Source organism: Peromyscus eremicus, chromosome 8a (genome assembly GCF_949786415.1).
Source record: "Peromyscus eremicus chromosome 8a, PerEre_H2_v1, whole genome shotgun sequence".
Classification (NCBI taxonomy): domain Eukaryota; kingdom Metazoa; phylum Chordata; class Mammalia; order Rodentia; family Cricetidae; genus Peromyscus; species Peromyscus eremicus.
In genome coordinates, this window is record NC_081423.1 from 86,666,854 (window position 1) to 86,687,104 (window position 20,251).

General features: G+C 39.1%; 1 protein-coding gene across 5 annotated transcripts in view; it reads right to left on the bottom strand.

Moving 5' to 3' along the window:
• Kansl1 (KAT8 regulatory NSL complex subunit 1) overlaps positions 1-20,251 on the bottom strand; it is a 140,906-nt gene that overhangs the window by 88,553 nt on the left and 32,102 nt on the right. For all 5 annotated transcript variants that reach the window (XM_059271938.1, XM_059271936.1, XM_059271940.1 and 2 more), the window contains exon 2: positions 7,574-8,945. In XM_059271938.1, coding sequence (XP_059127921.1) covers positions 7,574-8,862 — 1,289 coding nt within the window. In that variant the 5' untranslated portion in view covers positions 8,863-8,945. The remainder of the gene's footprint in view (positions 1-7,573; positions 8,946-20,251) is intronic.

Below are 20,251 nucleotides of genomic sequence, written 5' to 3' on the forward strand. Positions count from 1 at the left end.
CTCTGGCAGTTTGAGGCAGGATGATCTACATAGCAAGTTCCAGACGAACCAGAGCTATACGATATCATCTCAAAAAAAAAAAAAAATTTAATTAAAGATATTTGACCGATTAATATTCTAGCACTGTGTATTTAGAGCAAACCATAGAAAAATATTTTAACACTGCTTTAGACATTTATGGAAATAGCCCTCATACTTAATAAAATATAAAATCATAGAGGGACTAGAGAGAGAGCTCAGTAGTTAAAAGTATATGCTGCTCTTCTAGAGGATCCAGGTTCAATTCCTAGTACCCACATGGTACCATTTGTAACTCCAGTTCTAGGGAACCAGACACCCTCTTCTGACCTCCACAGGTACATGTGTGGTACAGGTACATATGTAGAGCGAAAACACTCATTCATATAAAATAAATATTTTAAAAAATATATAAAAACTGTATTACCAGGTGTGGTGGCACACATCTTTAATACCCATTCTAGAACAGACAGCTACAGAGACAATGTCTCAAAAATCAAAATAAAATATAAAACCATACACACACACACACACACACACACACACACACACACACACGCTTCATATTTGGGATTGCACACTTACCTGTATTTCAACTCTAGAATACAGGACCCACTTCCTGATAGGTTATCATTCCAACAAAGTCTTAAGAATTCTCAAAGTGGAAAACAACCATTAACTACACTAAGCAAATTTTCTACAAATACAAAATTAACTTTTCTACTTACCCTTCCAAGCCAAATTTCTTCCATGAATGTATTTACATGTGAATTTCATATACATATGGTTAGAACCAAATGAATCTTAAGAAAGCTTCATCCTGTTTTCATCTTACATAGAGGCCTGTCCTCCCAGCCTTCTGAATAAGGACCTTGCAAAATCCACTATGCACAGGGGTACTTAAAGAATACTTAGAAAAGAAAAATCTCCTGGCAGAGTGCCAGTTTAAAAAGAAAATTATTTTCACCCAATTGGACATCTATATAAACCCTGGACTGGGGGAAGGATACCAAGCTTTTTGACCTCAGACTAAAAGTTTATAAAAGGCAAAAACGTCAATGAAAGAGTCAACTATGCTTTCTTCACGCATCTAAAAAGCAGACATGAAGTTGTGCTGATATGGATGGATCAGATAGCTTTATATACCTTTTTTGTTCTACATATATCAATATTTACAATGTCATAGTTTTACTTTTGTTTGTTTGTTTTTCAGTACTAGGGGATGAAGCCTAAGGGCTTCAGGTTTCTTTTTTATTAGTTTTTTTTTGTTGTTGTTGTTGTTTTTTCCAGACAGGGTTTCTCTGTGTAGCCTTGGCTGTCCTGGAACTCTGTAGGCCTCAAACTCACAGAGATCTGAGTGCTGGGATTAAAGGAGTGTGCCACCATAGTCCGGCAAGGGCCTTAGGTCTCTATCAGACTTTCAAAAAATAAAAGTCTATTTCTGGGGGAAAAAAACTTTTGATACCAGCAGAGGCAGAAACTCTTGAGTTTTGAGTTCAGCCTGGTCTACATATATAGCCAGGGCTATATAAACAAACAATAACAATAAAAGGTAGGGGGAAGCTAGAGAGAGCGAGCTCAGCCATTAAAGAGTGATCACGCTACTGCAGAGGACCCAAGTTGAGTTCCCAGCACCCACACCAGGCTGCTCATAACTATAACTCCAGATCCGGGGGATCTAATACTCTAATCTGTTCTCTGCGGGAACTGTATGTACTCATGTGCACAAACCCACACACATACACAGAGTTTTAAAATATGTACTTACCAAAAATACAAGACAGAAAGCAAATTGTTTTTATCATTTTGCTTTTTTGGGAAGGAAGAGATTAAATGATAGTTTTTTAGGTAGTTTTTTTTTTTTTTTTTTTTTTTTTTCAAATCTTATCATTCCAACAAGCAGCATTACGAAGTGAAAATATTTTCATCTGGAAAAAGATCTTTGTCTTTGTTCTTATTGTATCCCACCCTCCTCTTCCACTCAATAATCTTACACACTGATATTTCATTTCTGCAGGCAAACACACATCAACACTAAACAGTTACTATAAGCACACATACAGATCACCAAGCTGGCTGACTCTTTAGAGAACCAAGAGGCCTACTCCAGCTCTGAAAGCGAATCCCTATTGAAATGTAAGTGATCAGTGTTAAGTAACCAGGCCCCTCAGCATATACAACAAAGTACAAGAATATCACTGCTGAATAGTAAAGACAGCCTTTCCCAGATATGTAGGTCTGACCCAATAATTACCAAACAAGTTAGCAGTCAGTAACGAAAAAGGTGCAATCTGTAAGTGTTAAGTGAGGAACTCAAGCCTAAAAAGACAAAAAAATTAATTCTCAACAGTGGTAGAGAATTCTACTATGTTCCTCACTCTTTAAGAATAAAAAAGGGCCGGGCGGTGGTGGCGCACGCCTTTAATCCCAGCACTCGGGAGGCAGAGCCAGGCAGATCTCTGTGAGTTCGAGGCCAGCCTGGGCTACCAAGTGAGTTCCAGGAAAGGCGCAAAGCTACACAGAGAAACCCTGTCTCGAAAACCAAAACAAAAAACAAAAACAAAAAAAAAAAATAAAAAAAAATAAAAAAGGGAGCCAGGCAGTGGTGGCATATGCCTTTAATCTCTGCACTTGAGAGGCAGAGACAGGTCCACCTGTCTCTGTGAGTTCGAGGCCAGCCCGGTCTACAGAGTGAGTTCGAGAACAGCCAGGGCTGTTATACAGAGAAACCCTGTCTCAAAAAAACAAAAAAACAAAAAAAAAAAAAAAAAAAGAAGAAGAAGAAGAAGAAGAAGAAGAAGAAGAAGAAGAAGAAGAAGAAGAAGTAAAAAAGGGGAGAGAATGGGGAAGGGGTGTCTGTCTCACACACAGATCATAGAAAAGGAAGAGGTATTAAATTTAAGATAGTGAACAAATCAAATACCAAGAACACAATAGCTTCAACGGACTACTTTTTTTTTTTAAAGTAATCATACTTAGTCCTAGAGCCAGTATTTTTGTCTTTTTGTTTTTAGTTCTTTGAGAATTTATATAACGTATTTTGCTCATATTCACCACCACCACCACCCAATAGATGATTTATCAGAGATGACAACTTAGTCCCTCTGGCTGAGTTTTCTTCTACCTTATCACTGTGGAAATGAAAGCACAGAAAAATAACAAAACAATCTGACTGCCACATTTGGCAGCAGCATCTCTGCATCTTTAATTTCAAAGAGGAACTATAATATACAGCATTTTAGAGTACCTTAAAAAACAAACAACCACAAGACCTACAAAATTCTAGAAAGCCACTCTATTACACAAGTTCCACTGCAATCAAGAACATCCAAAATTCAAGGGACTTCACTGCCTTGAATTGCACACCAGCAAGTTTATCTGGAGGTAACTGATTTGAAATAAGTCTTCAGAAGGATACTGCACAAATAAAATACAGGTTAGCATAAATTAAGCCCAAAACTAAACCATGAAACAAGAACAGAAAAACAACATGAATCCAGGAAGGAAGCTTAAAAGGATACTCACTCCTTTGGGCTGGGAAGTAGCTCAGCTGGTAGTGTGTACTTATCCCTAGTGCACAAAGCCCAGTGTGCTCTCAGAAACTCCTAAGGCACAGCAGCATCACCTGTTATCTCAGCACTCAGGGTAGGAAAAGGACCCTATCTCCCCAACCCACTCCCCCAAAGTACAATCCTTGCCAGGAAGTCGGTGGTGGTGCATCTCTTTAATCCCAGTATTACAAACTAAGAGGCAGGTGGATCTCTTGAATTTGAGGCCAGCCTGGTCTACAGAGCTAGTTCCAGAACAACCACAGCCACACAGAGAAACCCTGTCTTGGAAAAAAAAAAAAAAAAAAAAGGTACACTCCTCCAAAACTCCAAACCAATGGAAGCTTGTATATGTCGCAATGACTAGATTATCCTATACATTAAGTTCTCTCCTTGTGTACTTTTGTTGTTATTTGAGGATTGTTAACTTGGTTTTGGTTGTGTTTTGTTTATGTGGGAGTGAGGAGTGCTCGGGATTGAATCCAGGGCCTTTGTGCATGCTACAAAAATGTTCAACCACTAAGTCATATTTTCAGCCCTCTTAATCAAGATTTCACACTGGATTAAAATACTCTTAATGGTCGTTGGTGGTGCACGCCTTTAATTCCAACACTTGAGAGGCAGAGCCAGGCAGATCTCTGTGAGTTCAAGGCCAGCCTGGTCTAGAGAGAGAGAGAGAGAGAGAGAGATATGACAGGCACCAAAACTACAGAGAAACCCTGTCTCAAAAAACCAAAATAAATACTCTTAAAAACACAAATAAATACTCTTACAAAAACACAAAAAAGCTTTCAATGTAATATATCCTGAACACAGTAAGCATACAGATTAATATATTTGTTTTAAAATTTTGGAAACATGACAGAGTCTATGTAGCCCTAGCTGGCTGGCCTAGAACTTACTATATAGACTAGGCTGGCCCTGAACTCACAGAAATCCAATTGCCTCTGCCTGAGTGCTGGAACTAAGTGTATACCATCATGCTGGCTGAACGTTTTTGTTTTTTGTTTTTTAATTAAATAAACAAAGTAAGTTCATATGATTTACAATGTTTCAAATGCAGTGACTGTTATATCTTTTAAAAAAGGTTGGAAGACAGGCATGGACCCTTAAAGTTTCCTGTCAGATACATAGTATTATCCATGTCCATAATATAAACAAACTTAAGGAAGCAGCTAATTGACTGACTAAAAGCATAGCTATCTCAACACTCAAACTCTCCAATGGAAATGAATCACCTTTTTATTAGCATCAAGGAGAAACCATTTTTAAGCATCTCTATACATTCAGCCTTGTCTAGTACAGCAGACTGTACATCTCTAGCAAAAGAAGTAGATCTACTTTCAAATATATAGCCCATCTTTCCCAAGTCTTTTTGTCTCTGTTCTCACAAATCTAACACACAAAGATTAAACATAGGCTGGGCAGGGGATGCATGCCTTTAATCCCAGCACTCGGGAGGCAGAGGCAGGCAGATTTCTCTGAGTTCATGGCCAGCCTGGTTCACAAAGCCAGTTATAGGACACACAGAGCTGTGAAACAGAGAAAACCTGACTCAAAAGCACTCCTCCCACCCCCACAAAAAGTAAAGGTAGATTAAGTCACCTTCAAGTATGTTTCCTTAAGTATATAAATGTAAGAAGAAAAATAGCCGAGCTGGATGATAATGGTGCATGCCTTTAATCCTAGCACTCGGGAGGCAGAGGCAGATGGATCTCTGAGTTTGAGGCCAGCCTGGTCTACAGAGTAAGTTCCAGGACAGCCAGGGCTACACACAGAGGAAACTTGTGTTTTGGGGAAAGAGAGAGAGAGAGAGAGAGAGAGAGAGAGAGAGAAGGAATAGTATGCTATCCTGAGATTATGTATTTTATATGATAAAACTAACAAATTTGGAAAACAGTAAAACTTTATCTAAAACAAAAAATACGTAATACATTAATTTTCCTGAATTAAAAAAAAAAACACATATCTAGCTGGGTACAGTGGTATACACCTGTAATTCTCAGAAGACTGAGACAGGATGACTTTGAATAAAGGCCAGCCTATGCTGTATACTACGACTGGTTTCATAAAACAAGAGCAAAAGCATTAAGAGTCAGCTCAGTGGTTAAGAGCACTTGCTGTTCTTGCAAAGAACCCAGTTTCCTGATACACACACAGCAGCTTGTAACAGTCTGTAATTCCAATTCCAGGGGATTCCACATGTCTTCTTCTGACTGCCAAAGGTACCAGGCACATACATGGTTCACAATACAAGTGGTGGTGGGGGGGGGGGGGGGGGGGAGGGTTCAAGATAGGGATTCTCTGTATAGCCCTGGCTGGCCTTAAACTCCAGAGAGATCGACCTGCCTCTGCCTCCTGAGTGCTGGGATTAAAGGTGTGTACCACCACTGCCAGGCTACAATATACTTTTAATAATATCTAAAAAATTTTTACTAAGATAAAACAAAAAATAAATTTTATATATACATACATATGTGCACACACACACGTGCAAGCACACACACAGTGTTTAAAGAACAGAATCAAGAAGTAAAAAGTGGATTATGTAAAAAGGCAATGTTTAAAATATTCTGCAGTATTTTCTAATTAGTCCTTAGAACATGATACTGTAAAATACATAGTGGTCTTTGTCTCCTGGCACCAAACTACTAGAATCCTTGGGCTCTCCAAAGTGATAGTCTTTTTCAAAGGTTGGACTGATTAATGGCTAGCATCCAGAAGTAACTTTAAGATGAAGGTAGTCACCAGGAAGACAAAAATGTGTTTAGACCATTGGAATTTTCGCTCTCACCAACCAGACAGACATGAAAGGGAATAAATATCATCACCAGTGACAACTTAGGTAATTATGATTTCAGACCTATCTAACCAAACTTCCCCATAAAAAACAAAAAGGACAGAGTCTAGAATGGCAGGATAGTTGGACTCAAGTTCCTAGAGACTAGAAAGTCCAGACAAGGTACTGATCTCTACACCTCCCTTCCTCACATCTCACCCATAGGCATGTATTCATCTGTTTTCTTTGTAATACCATTTACAACAACAAAAATGGTAAATATTAAGACATAGTTTCTGAGTATTGAGTTGCACAGTCAAATTAGTCAAATGTGAGTACTAAATTTTAAGAATATTGATTTATAGCACTCGGGAGGCAGAGCTAGGTGAATCTCTGTAAGTTCGAGGCCAGCCTGGTCTATAGAGCGAGCTCCAGGACAGGAACCAAAACTACCCTGTCTCGAAAAACAAAAACAAAACAAGAATATTGGTTTATAGCCAAGTAGTCAGAAGCACAGATAAAAACAATCTAGGGTTTACAACTGGAATCTGAAGCAGTACTTGGGGAGGAGGGGGACAATCTTGAAGACCATATCCTGCTACTGTGAGATCTGGCACAATTACCTCTAGAAGTGTCAAAATTAAAATTAAATTGCAAGACAATCAGTTGCTATCCACTACAGGTGACTGCTTGCTTGCTGACAGGGAGACATCGTCAAACTATTTATGGTCACGGATGTACTCTCTATGTTAACTGTTAAGAGAGTTGAAAGCAAAAGGGAAACAGGTTTGCTTTTCCAACACAAAGAAACTCTCATTAAAATGGTAGACCAGGTATGCTGAAAGTACAACGGAAAGCACTATAAATTTCAACCAATTTAACTAAATCATCACTTGTCCCAACTTCTAGAAACAACAAAATGTCAAGTCACACATTAAAGCTTAAAATGTTCTACAGTTTCAAAAGAAATCTACTCAGTTATGTTTTCTAGTTTCTTCCTAGTAAGACTTAAAAAGGAAAACTTTTAGCACACAGCAACACAATATTATAGCAGAAATGCCTTCTGTTTTTCCACTTCAGGTATATGCATTTACTTACCTAAAACTAGGAAATGATTAATGCAATCTAGTTGTCAATATACAAGAAATATATTCTTTACAAAATGGGGATTTACTTAAATCTTGCCAACATTTTTCAAGAATGACTGCATCATCACGGTTCTACTCACAGGGGTACATGGCATTGCTCAGGATCAGCTCGAGTCAGTTCTTCCTCTTCAATATCAGACTCCCCTCCTGAACTACTGTCCGTGACATCTGAATCAAATGCTTGCTCACTGCACCTCAGATTGGCTATGCCACTAGCTGTAAATCTCTCCAATTCTTCTGAAATTGAATCACTTTTCAAGAAGTTGCTAAGTCCCTCTGAAGTGGCAGTCTCACTGGCAGCTTTTCTCAAGGCAGCTTCAGCCTTTCGGGTCAACATCAACTGGCTCCGAGACCTCAAGGATTCCAAGTTTGGCAGTTTACTCAATGTCTTTTCCAAAAATCCACCCAGTTGGTGCTGTAAATGCCTCTCCACTTGCTTGGCTTGTACAACCTGTAATCGCTTCTGTAACCTGCGGGCACGGATCTCAATATCAGCCTGCCGCCTCAGTAAAGCTGTTATCCTTGTGTCAGAGTCTAAAGCACTGAAAAGAATGGAAGACAGAGGAGACTTTTTGACTTCTAACTTAACATTTGTCAAGTTAGAGCTGGAGTCTGTACTAGGTGATAACCTACTGCTTCCTTGAAGTGCCGGCTGCTCCATGGAATTAACAGAAGATTTGTTTGCAGTGCTATTATTGCTATATAGAGTTGTGTGTTCTGTATCAAGGCTTCTATGTGGAAGAGTGCAATTGGTCATACCCCCCTTCAAGTTCCCAGAGTCAGATCCTCCCACTTCACCTCCCTGCAGAGCAGATGAAGTGAGGGACCGTTTTCCCCCATTGAGGGAACTGGAATTGTCATGATCCGAATGTGTTGAACTTTTAGTCAATTTCTTAGCCAACCCATTTACAGGCGCTTGTGGCAGAGCTGTCTGACCACTTGTATTCATGGTTCTAAGATTTTCTAACGAAAACTCCAAAACTGGCTGTCTCCCCAACAGCTCAGCTCGGAGTTCATAGGACTGAGATAAAAGAGGATGAGATTTAAGGACTGTCTGCTTGCTGAAAACTCCTTGTAATTTCAAAGACTCCTTTGCCGGAACAGATGTTACATCAGAGCAGAGATAAGATGCCACCAATGGTTGCAGCTTTCCCAAGTCTTCCTTGGTAGGATTATTTCGGAAGTCTAGACCAGAATCCTCTGCAGCAATGGCTTTTCTTTTGGTTCCGTTGGCAGATATAAGGATATTGGCGTTGCCGTTATTTTCGGCACTGCCAGGGGACAAGGTGGAGGATGGGGGAGCCAGTTTGAACCGGATGTGGTGTGCTTCAGCTGCTGCGTCAGTGAGAGCGGGCGCCATCGCAGCCATTCAGCACAGAGAGACAGGAAGTCCAGCCTCTCCCAGTGCTGAGGCCAGCTCCACGGCCCCTTGCTGCCTCCCCTGAGAACAGACTGAAAGAGAGAGAAAAAAGGAAGTCAGAAATACAAGCACATTCAAAAACAACACGCATTTTCAACAGAAGCACGACTTGAGGCTGTTGTCCGAACTTTGCCTCCGAACAAAAAAAAAAAAAAGAGAGAGAGAATTAACTATGGAACCATTCTGGAGCCTTCAGATGTGTTTCACCTAGGGGAAGGAGAGGAACACAATCCTTGCACAAGAAAATAACTTTACCCTTTACATCACTTGTTAACCACAGATTCAATTTTGTCAAAATAAAAGTCTTATTCTGAAATAATCACAAATGGTTACAATTACCTACATTTAAAAATAAAATCTCTTTGCCAGGTACTGGTGGCATATGCCTTTAATCCCAGCACTCAGGAGGCAGAGGCAGGAGGATCTTCATTTGAGGCCAGCCTGGTCTACAGAGTGAGTTCCAGGACAGCCAGGGCTACACAAGAGAAATCCTGTCTCAAAAATCCAAAAAGAGGGGAGAGAGAAAGAAAACCTCTTTAAATGTTAAATTACTAGATTTAATATGACCATATAAAGATGACTACCCAGCAATATAAGAAAAAAAAAATTCTTATTCTCATAAAGTCTATGCCGAATCTCACGGATCTATGTTATTTTCCTGGCCAGGAATCCAGTTTTCATTAGCTTCTTCCTTACAAATTTAGATAGTTATTACCAGGTTAACTACATCACACTGTAACATCTATTTGCTTCATTAATTTTCTTTTCTTTCACATAGCATCTTTTCTACTGGGCTATTTTCAGAGTAAATCTGTCTTTAAATTAACAGCCCAACATAACTCTCTCCCCTTTCCCCCAAAACACTTCAAAAGACTAGTTACAGTTGCCTTTGCACTCTTCACTCCTCTAGAACTTAAGTTTCTACCACTACTGCATCCTAGGAAAGTTAACTAGTAATATCATTATCAAATTATTACTAAATCAACAGTGCCATTCTGACTTTCCCCTAAGCATTAGGTAGTGTGGACTTTCTTGAAATTTCCTTTCCCAATATTCTTGGCATTGTAATTCTACTCTCTCCTTCCTTTCAAACCCCTAAGATGCTGGTACTGCCCAAGACCCCTTCACCTCAACTCACTTCCTTAGCAACAACAAATACAGTATGAGGACCACTAACTTACAAAAAAACCCTTTTTTTTCTGAGCTGCACTAATCAACTTTCTAATCCTCTCATCCTTGGAAATTCAGAATTCACTTCCTTCCCTCAATAAAGTTTTTCCTTTCTCGTGCTGCCTCATTTTCTTAATGATATACCCCAATTAACTGCTGCTTCTTCATTCCTGATTCATCTACCTGGGTCTGGAAGCAAACCTATATAAAGGGCTATACCAACTATCCCTAAAAGCACAATCTCTTACCTCTGAGAATCTCAAAATACCCACCCCCAATTTAGTTGCTGCTGCTGTTGCTGCTGGTGTGTATGTACACTTGTGCTTGCAGGCCTACATATGCCTATGGTGTGAGTATGTCCAGAGAACTGTTATAAATTGGTTCTTTCTTCACAGTAGATTCTAGACATGGAATTCAGGTCATCAGAATTCAGCACATTCAGCAAGTGTGCTTTTGCCTGAGCTATCTAACCAACCTTGAAAGACCATTTTTGAAAGTCAATGTTTTCACAGTAATGCTAAAACATCATTTGCCTTTAAAAAAAATTATATTGGGGGCTGAAGAGATGGCTCAGCAGTTGAGAGTAATATCTGCTCTTCCAGAAGACCCAGGTTCAATTACTAGCACTCACATGGCAGCTCACAATTGTCTGTAACTCTGGCTCCAAGGAATGACACCCTCACACAGACATACATATAGGCAAAATACCCACACACATAATATAAAAATAAATCATTTTAATAAAAAGCAAAAAAATAATTTATTTTTATACTTATTTATTTTTGGATGGGTGTGTGTGTGTATGTGTGTGTGTGTGTGTGTGTGTGTGTGTGTGTGTGTGTGTATGCCATAGCACACCTATGGAAGTCAGAGGGCAATGTGCAGGATTTGGTTCTCTTATTGTACCATGTAGGATCCAGCCAGCAATGGAACTCAGGCCATTAGGTCCCTTAAGCCCACTGAGCCATCTCTACTGGCCCTGCCCTTTATAAATTGTGTTAACATTTGCAATGAGGGTCCAAAAACAAAAGTAAGCAAAACTGCTGGTATCTTAGAACAAACCAAGACAATAGCACCAAATAAAAAAAGTAGTCACAGTATTCCTCACTTGCAGTTTAAAAAAGAATGCCAATTACATTTAAAATGTTCTTGGACCTGTTAGATGGCCCAGCAAGTAAAGATACCTGCTATCAAACCTGACCATCTGGGTTTAAGCAATTCCTTCAAGTTGTCCTGATTTCTACACATGCACTATAGCATGAGGACCACATGGACACAGTCACAAAATTAACTAATAGCTGATTTCCTCCCTCCAAGCCCTCCCATATACACCTCCTTGCTCTTTTTTCAAATTCATGGCCTCTTTTTTTATTAACTGTTACATTCATAAATATAACCTGCTCAGTCCGTGTAATGTTACTTTGTATTCAGAGCTGATCATTTCGCATGGGATAACAAATTGGTGTGTTCCCCCAGGATTTTATTAGCTCTTGACCCCCAAGTACATTTTTAATAGTCTGTGTTGAAAGGGAAAGTATGTGTAAAAAATTTCAGCTTTACAGAATCTCAGGGAAAACTCAGGAGTTCAGAAGAGGGCACTGTATCCCCTAGAACTGTAGTTACGGATGATAGTGAACCACTACAGAGCACTAGAAATAGAACCCCAGTCCTCTGGAAGAGTAATCAGTGCTCTTAAGCACCAAGCCATCTCTCCAACCCCTGCACTGTTCCTTTTAGGTTGCCAAGATTAACCAGCCTTCTTCTTGGAATACCATCCTTTTATAAAGATTTATTTTATGAATGTTCTTCTTCCATATATGCATATATGTATGTATGTCCACTGCATGCATGGCTCACACCAGAGGAGGTCAGAAGACAGCAAGGAATCCCCTGGAATTGGATCGCTGAGTTGCTGTTATGGGTACTGGGAACTGAACCAGGGTCTTCTGCAAAATCAGCAAGAACTCTTTACTGCTGAACCATCTCTCCAGCCCATGGAGTACTATCTCTATGGAGCAGAACAGACAAATGAGCTATGACTATTCAAACGAGTACAAGGCACAGGAATACAGCCTGGCTGCCTCAAGATGAAAGTGTTTGATGCCAGACTGAGATACTTAGACCACTATCTCAAAAAAACCTGGGTAATTAACAAATTTCTTTGTAAAATGAACAAAAGTAAAACTCCAAGGAAAATCACTAATAATATTTGCTGGCAATGATAAAATCAGGGTTTTCAAGTGAAAATCAGTATTTTGAAAAACTATACAGAGCTTAAACCAACTTTTAAAAAAAGATGAGTAGTGACTTCTACATGAATTTCTGTTGTTTCAGCATTTAGAAGCTCTGTAAGTGACCACATGACCAAATAAATGCTTGTTAGAAAATTCACATATGGGTAAAATCAACTGCAAGACAAGCCAAAAGATTTTAATGTAACAGGGTATAAAGAGATCTGATTTTTATCTCACACAGCCTAGCCTCCTACTACTTGAAGGAGTTCCTTCCCTCCCCCACCTTCCCAGTGCTGAAGTTACAGATGATACCTCCATTAAATTCTCAAAGACTTTTAAAAGTGAAAACAGACTCCTGAGATCATGAAGTTTGAATCCACTAAACAAATCCTTCTACCAAAAGAGAAGATAATTTCCACTTTGGGCAAGTATTCACAACTCAAGTGAGCAGGTCTGGGGTAACATTCTGGCCTGCTGGTCACATCATCACCTGTTATCAATTACTTAACTCTTCTGTTCCCTCAGCTTCTTCATCTACTTATAGACCTATACTGCCTACCTTTTAAGACTGTTGTGATAATTACAGAAGACATTTACATTTACTTAGCCTATTACCTGGCCAATATTTGGTTATTATAATCTGGACACAAAGGTTAATGTGCAAGAAATAAATTCACTGGGTGTGGTGGTGCACACCTTTCATCCTAGCACTCAAAGAGGCAGAGAAAGGCAGATCTCTTTTGAGTTTGAGGTCAACCTCCTCTACATAGTGAGTTCTAGGTCAGCCAGGGCTACAAAGTGAGACCCTGTGTCAAAAAGAACTTTTTTAAAAAAAGTTTCCACAGAACTTTTTATAAAAGAGAAAAAAAGTGTGTGTGCACATGTGGGAGTGGGGGTGGGGGATAACCAAAGAGGACAGAAGAGGGCATCAGATCCTTTAAAGCTGGAGTTTCAAGCAATTAGGTGGTTGCTGGGAAACCAATTAAGGTCCTCAGGGAGAGCAGCAAGTGTTCTTAGCCACTGAGCCATCTCTCTAGCCCACATAAGACTTTTTAATGCGTGTGTGTGTGTGTGTGTGTGTGTGTGTGTGTGCATGCACACACATTATAAAACAAATAATCTGCTAAAATACCATCATTATACTAAGAACTCATGTACATAAGAAGAAATCACCAAAACACTGGATATGGAGCTTATCAAATTCACTTCATTAGTTACAACTGCCATAAAATACCTCAATTTAAGACTGTTTTGTTTTACTTTTTTTTAAAATAATGTATTAACATTTTAAAAAAATTATTTCAGAATGTGGCTTGTAAGGCAAGATATGGTTATGCAGACCAGTAATCCCAGTACTTCCTAAGTGGAAGGAGGATCAGAAGTTCAAGGCCAACTTCTATTGCATAGAAAGTCTAAGCCCAGTCTGGGCTACATTAGAATTTGCCTCAAAAACTAAAATTAATTTTTATAATTTTTTTTGTGTGTTTTGCTTCATGTATGTATACCACGTGCACGTCTACTGTTCTCAGAAGTCAGAACAGGATGTCAGATTCCCTGGAACTGGAGTTATCGATGGCTGTGAGGCACCATGTGGGTGCTGGGGAACCTAACCCATGTCTGCTGCAAAAGCAACAAGTGCCCTTACCACAGACCCACCAAAATTAGATTAAATTTTAAAAGGATGACTAACAAGATGACCCAAGAATTTAAATTATGAACTACTCATATAAAGGAATAGGAATATATGCAACATAGAATAGTATTGCTATCTATATTTACTGATATAAAAATGTTGTTGTTGTTAAACAAAAAACAAACATTATACAATTTAGAAGCTCATTTTGTTTTATAAGGTAGATAGTAAAATTTTGTCCTTTGTAATGTCTACACTATAAAAAGGTATTAATTGTCAATAAAATGGAGACAAAATAAAAGAGTAAAGTTTTAGGAAGCCAAAAATACAAGTAAAGCAAAACATAATAGTACACTTTCTTTCCTTTTTTTTTTTTTTTTTTTTAATCAAGTCAGTCTCAACTATGCAGCTATGGCTGTCCTGTAACTCACTATGTAGACCAGGCTGGCCTTGAACTCACAAGAGATCATCCCGCCTCTGACCCCCAAGGGCTGGGACTAAAGGCCCATGCCACTACACCCAGCAACCACAGTACACTTCCTTAAATTTAACAAACTGAGTGAATGTTGACGAAAACAATCACAGCAATCTCAGTCTTATAAATCCCTAAAAGCACCACTTAACACTCTAAAACCAAAAGACAGCTAGCTCAGAGGCACTGATCAGAGTTCATTCCCAGAATGAATGTAAAGGTGTAAGGAACACATGTGTGCCCCCCACACATACACTATATGTACACATACAATAATAAACTTTTTAATTAAAGCGGAAAAAAGGGACCAGAAATCCTTTAATAAATAAAACAAAGTTGGGGCTGGAGAGATGGCTTATTGGTCAAAAGTAGCGGCTGCCCTTCCTGAAGACTCGGGTTTGATTCCCCACACTCCCATCTCAAAACCACTGAACTGTAATTCCAGTTCCAGGAGATCCAATTACCCTCTTCTGACCTCCACACGGATCATGCATCCAAGTGAGACACAGGCATACATGCAGGCAAAACATTCATACATACTTAAGATTATGATAAATCACTTTTCTTCAAAGATATCAAGGTATGGGGGCTGGAGAAGACTAGGGTTCAATTCTCAGCATCCACATGGCAGTCACAACTGTTTGTAACTTCAGTTCCAGGGCTTCTGACACCTCACACTGACATACATGCAGGCAAAACACCAATGAACAAAAAATAAAAATTAAAAAAAAAAAGAATTCAAGGCATTAAAAGCTATAATTATAATATTCATAACAACCTGAGCAGTATATTTAGAGCTGACATTACATTTTTCAATTTATTGATGGAGCTAAATAACAGTCAAATTATATACACAGAATTCTAGTCTGATGTATGTTTATTTTTAGCTCATCTAGTAGAATACAATCTGACAAAAACAGATGGCTCAGTTTGGCGTTGTGATGTATGCTTTTGATCCCAGCACTTGGGAAGCAGAGGCAGGCAGATCTCTATTCTAGGCCAACCAAGGCTACACAGTGAGACCCTATCTCAGAAAAAAGCAAAAACAAAGAACTGGGGGGCTAAGGAGATGGCTCAGAGGTTAAGTACACTGGCTGCTCTTCTAGAGGTCCTCAGTTCAATTCCCAGCAACCACATGGTGGTTCACAGTCATCTATAATGAGATATGGTACCCTCTTCTGGCATGCAGGCAGGCAGAACACTGCATACATAATAAGTAAATAAATCTAAAAACAAAAACGAAAGCACAAAGAACCTGGCTGTGCAGAACCTGCTATCACTGACATAAATTAATTTTGTGAAGCAAGCTTGTAGAAACAAAAGGATCAACAAATCAAGGTATTTTAGCTATAGAGAGGAGAGCTGGGTAGTAGTTTCTCAATTCCAAAGGAGTATTTTAAAGACAGGAAGATGAAAAATCCATTCAGAAAATACCTTTAGGGAGGGCGACAATATAGTTTAAGCAATTAAGGAGTAGTCTCCAAGCCTGACCACCTAAATTTGATCCCAGAAAACCCACATGGTGAAAGGAGAGGACAGACTCCTATGGGTTTTCCTCCGGCCTCTACTTGTGCACCATGGCACACATGTACACAGACTCATACAAGCACGCACGCAAGCACGCATGTAAACACATGTAAAAAGTTTCAATTAAAAAAAAAACTTGGGGCTGAAGAGATGGCTCAGTGGTTAAGAACACTGACTGCCCTTCCAGAGGTCCTGAGTTCTATCCCAGCAACCACATGGTGGCTCATAACCATCTGTAATGTGATCTGGCACCCTCTTATGGTCTGCAGATATACATGCAGACAGAACACTGTATACACAATAAATAAATCTTTAAAAAAAAAAACTTAGAAAAGCTTCCCTGATTGATTCACACAGCTTGTCATCATACTGAATAAAAAGAACTGTTTCTATTAAATCTCCCAATAAGCTGGGCGGTGGTGGTGTACACCTTTAATCCTAGTACAGAAGCCGGCAGATCTCTGTGAAACACAGAGAAACCTTGTCTCGATAATCAAAACAATTTACTAATAGCATGTACAGCATCATTTTGAGGGATGTAAGACTGGACAGTGTAACTACATGACTTCTATGCTGTGATTCTATTACTTTTAATTGTGATAAAGTTCCAAAGGCAAACTCCTTAATACAAGTGGCACTTGGAAGCCAGGCCATAAGTGGTGCATGCCTTTAATCCCATGGGGGGGGGGGCGCGCACGCAGAGGCAGGAAGATCTCTGTGAGTTCGAGGCCAGCCTGGTCTACAAAGCGAGTTCCAGAACAGGAACCAAAGCTACACAAAGAAACCTTGTCTCAAAAAACAAAAAACAAGTGGCACTTGCAATACAAAAATATATACCCAGAGGGCAATTTCTCAACCACAGCATTACTAACATCTTGGATTGGAAATTTCTGTCATAGTGGGGAATGAAGGACATTCCTATGCATTGCAGAGTATCTAACAGAATTTCCAACTTAATAGTGACTTCTCTGGAAAGAAAAAGAAATGTAGCCTGGCGGTGGTGGCGCACGCCTTTAATCCCAGCACTTGGGAGGCAGAGCCAGGCAGATCTCTGTGAGTTCGAGGCCAGCCTGGACTACCAAGTGAGTTCCAGGAAAAGGCACAAAGCTACACAGAGAAACCCTGTCTTGAAAAACCAAAAAAAAAAAAAAAAAGAAAGAAAAAGAAATGTGTCAAGTGCATCCCCAACGACAGCAAAGTAAAAGCACAACTCCCTAAGAATAGTAACTGCTGCTCACTAGAAACAAAGCCCTCTCCCCACTACTCTGCTGAGTAATGTAAGTCAGCACCTACACATGAATGCCTCACTTTTATTCCTTGTAATTTCCCTAGTCAGAAACTCGGGTGCACAAAGACTTACCTGTAAACATGTATCTGGCAATAAATAAATAAATAAATAAATAAATAAATAAATAAAATGTACTTGCAGAGACCCAAGTAAAAGGATTAAGGCCACTGGCTAGCCAATAAGCTAAGTATTACAATCAACCAAACTAACACTGAAAACGAAAGCAAAAATCAAGCAAGAAAGAAAATCCTACTGTCCCTAATGGGGCTTCTACTAACAGGACTTTCTCAACATTACCTCATTACTCTGTGAAAGCTATAATTTAAAAAAATGAAACTAAAAAAACACTTTTTTTTAAGTGCAGGGAGGTTAGAAAAGTATATATAAAGTTGGCAAGATTTCAATTGAGCACTAAACATTTAGTAAAATTTCAGTATGAAAAAACAAGGACAAGAAAATGTTCTTTTCTAGTGAGAGGAAATAATATGAAGAAAATCGAGGCTCTATGAAACAACAGGACACACTAATACAATTAATACAAAGGAAGAATATTCTTGAATATATAGCATATTAATAGAAAGGTTTTTAAAAAACAGTGGAAAGGTATTTTGATGCTTGATTATGAATGGCCAGCATTTACTTAGGCTTCAAACAACTAGATTACCATTAAGTTTCTCAAATGTAAGCTGAGTTCTTAGAGAGACCACTTGAATAGACGGATTTACAAGTTAAAAAGGAAAAAGGGGGGAAAAATCTAGAGATCAACTACAATGCAATGAAAACCTCTAAGGTTGTCATCAAAGCAAAATATTCAACACTTAAACCAGAAATGTAAAGGGGCTGAAGTCTACATAAAACTCAAATATATGGTATATACAAAAGTGTAGTATTTACAAAGACAACATACGGAGAAAGCTCTCATCCATCCTAATTTCATCTTCTTTATGATCAAATTCTTTCATTTATTATTTCTCAGGCTCATGCTTGCCATATCCTATTACTAACCCTACCAGTGCAGCCCAGGCCCTCATCAACTCACACCTAGGTTATCCTAACAGCTTCCTGTTACTTCAGCCCTGAAAACTATGCTTTATTTTTTTTTAAGTGATTTGTTTTTATTTTATGTGCATTGGTGTTTCACCTGTATGTATGTCTGTGTGAGAGTGTCAGATCCTCTGAACTGGAGTTACCAACAGATGTGAGCTGTCATGTGGGTGCTGGGAATTGAACCCAGTTCCTCTGGAAGAGTAGACAATGTTCTTCATCGCTGAGCCATCTCTCCAACCCCCTATGCTTTACTTTTTTATCACCTCACTTCCATAATCTTGAAGTTGCTACACTGCTTTTCCCACAAGTTCAAGTTCTTCAAAATGAAACTTAAAAATAACTATCAGGATATCATGGACCTAGAAACTCCCATCCCGCAGACCCTCAACTAGGTATTTTTGCTTATGCTGCTACCTCTACCTGAAATATTTTTAGTCCAAAACTTCATATCCAAAAGCTCCACAAGATCTTCTCTTCTGAATGTTCCCCAACTGCCAATTTATTAATTCTAAGAAAAGCAAAATTCCTTGATAGTTTCTTTCTTTTACCTGCTTACCAACTTTATATAGATAGTATAATCATTAAGTACCATCATGGAGACAGTTAAGAGTTCCCAATATCACCTTCAAATACAAACTAGTTTGTTAAAAAGAAAATCTAATCAAATGACAAAGAGAGAACTTGAAAGATGACCCAAAGAGCAGCTGGAATAAATCAGATGATGTACTATAGTTTCAGGAAGACAGCAACTACAATGATCTGTGATCAAGCAACTAGAAGCTACACCACAGGATACACTTTTTTTTCTCTGTGTAGCCCTGGCTGTCCTGGAACTAGCTTTATAGACCAGGCTGGCCTTGAACTCACAGATCTGCTTCCCTCTGCCTCCCAAATCCTGGGATGGGGTTAAAGGCATGGGCTACCACCACCACCACCACCACCCCCACCACCCCCACCACCCCCACACACACACCCGTGGTAGTCTTAAAGATAAAAATATATGCATATATACTGTAGAATATGCTACAGAAGGGTAACAAAATATTTTAAAAATGTGGGTCTGACCACCTTAATACTTTCCTATGATAACAACTGAGCCTCTTAACTGAAAATGTTTCATAATTACTCAGAGTATCGTAACTAGAGTATAGGTCATAAAGAGTGTTGTTCACTGGGCCAGAGAGAAGGCTCAGCAAAAGCTTATTATCAAGCCTGACTTCTTCAATTTGATCCCTGGAGTAAAATGGTGGAAGCAGAGACCCAACTTTCACAAGTAGTCCTGACTTTCATACCCGGTACATGCACACCCACATGCCATGGTACATATGTGCCTAAAACACACACACACACACACACACACACACACACACACACACACACAAACTGGAAATGTTAAAACTGTTGTTTACTAACAATAAATGTCCCTTTACTGTCAGCCAATGTTCTATTTTACATATATTCTTATTTAATCTTCACAGTTAACATTGTTTAGTAAATCCTACTGCCCTGATTTTATGAATGAGGAAAACTTGACGTTCCAAGATAAGCAATTTGCCCAAGGTCACATTACTAAGTAGCAGAGGCAAAATCTTATACTTTTAAAAGACACATACTATAGTTTTTTTGGTTTTTTTTTTTTTTTTTTTTTTTTTTTTTATCCATGAATATATGGGTGTGCCTATGTGCCTGTAGGCCTAAGGAGGCCAGAAATGGGTGTCAGATCCCCTGGAGTTGAAGTTCCAGACAGTTGTAAGAAGCCTCATGTGGGTGCTAGGAACCAAACCAAGCCCTAGAAGAACAGGAAGTGCTCTTAACAGCTGAGCCATCTCTAGCCTCAGGCGCAAGCTTACAACTATTATACTAAGTAGAGTTCAAGGCTAGGTTTAACACAGGAGTGCCTTAACTGCTTGACATTAAAACTTAAATTTTAGTCTTTAGAGGAAAGTCAATGAGAACACCCCACTGTT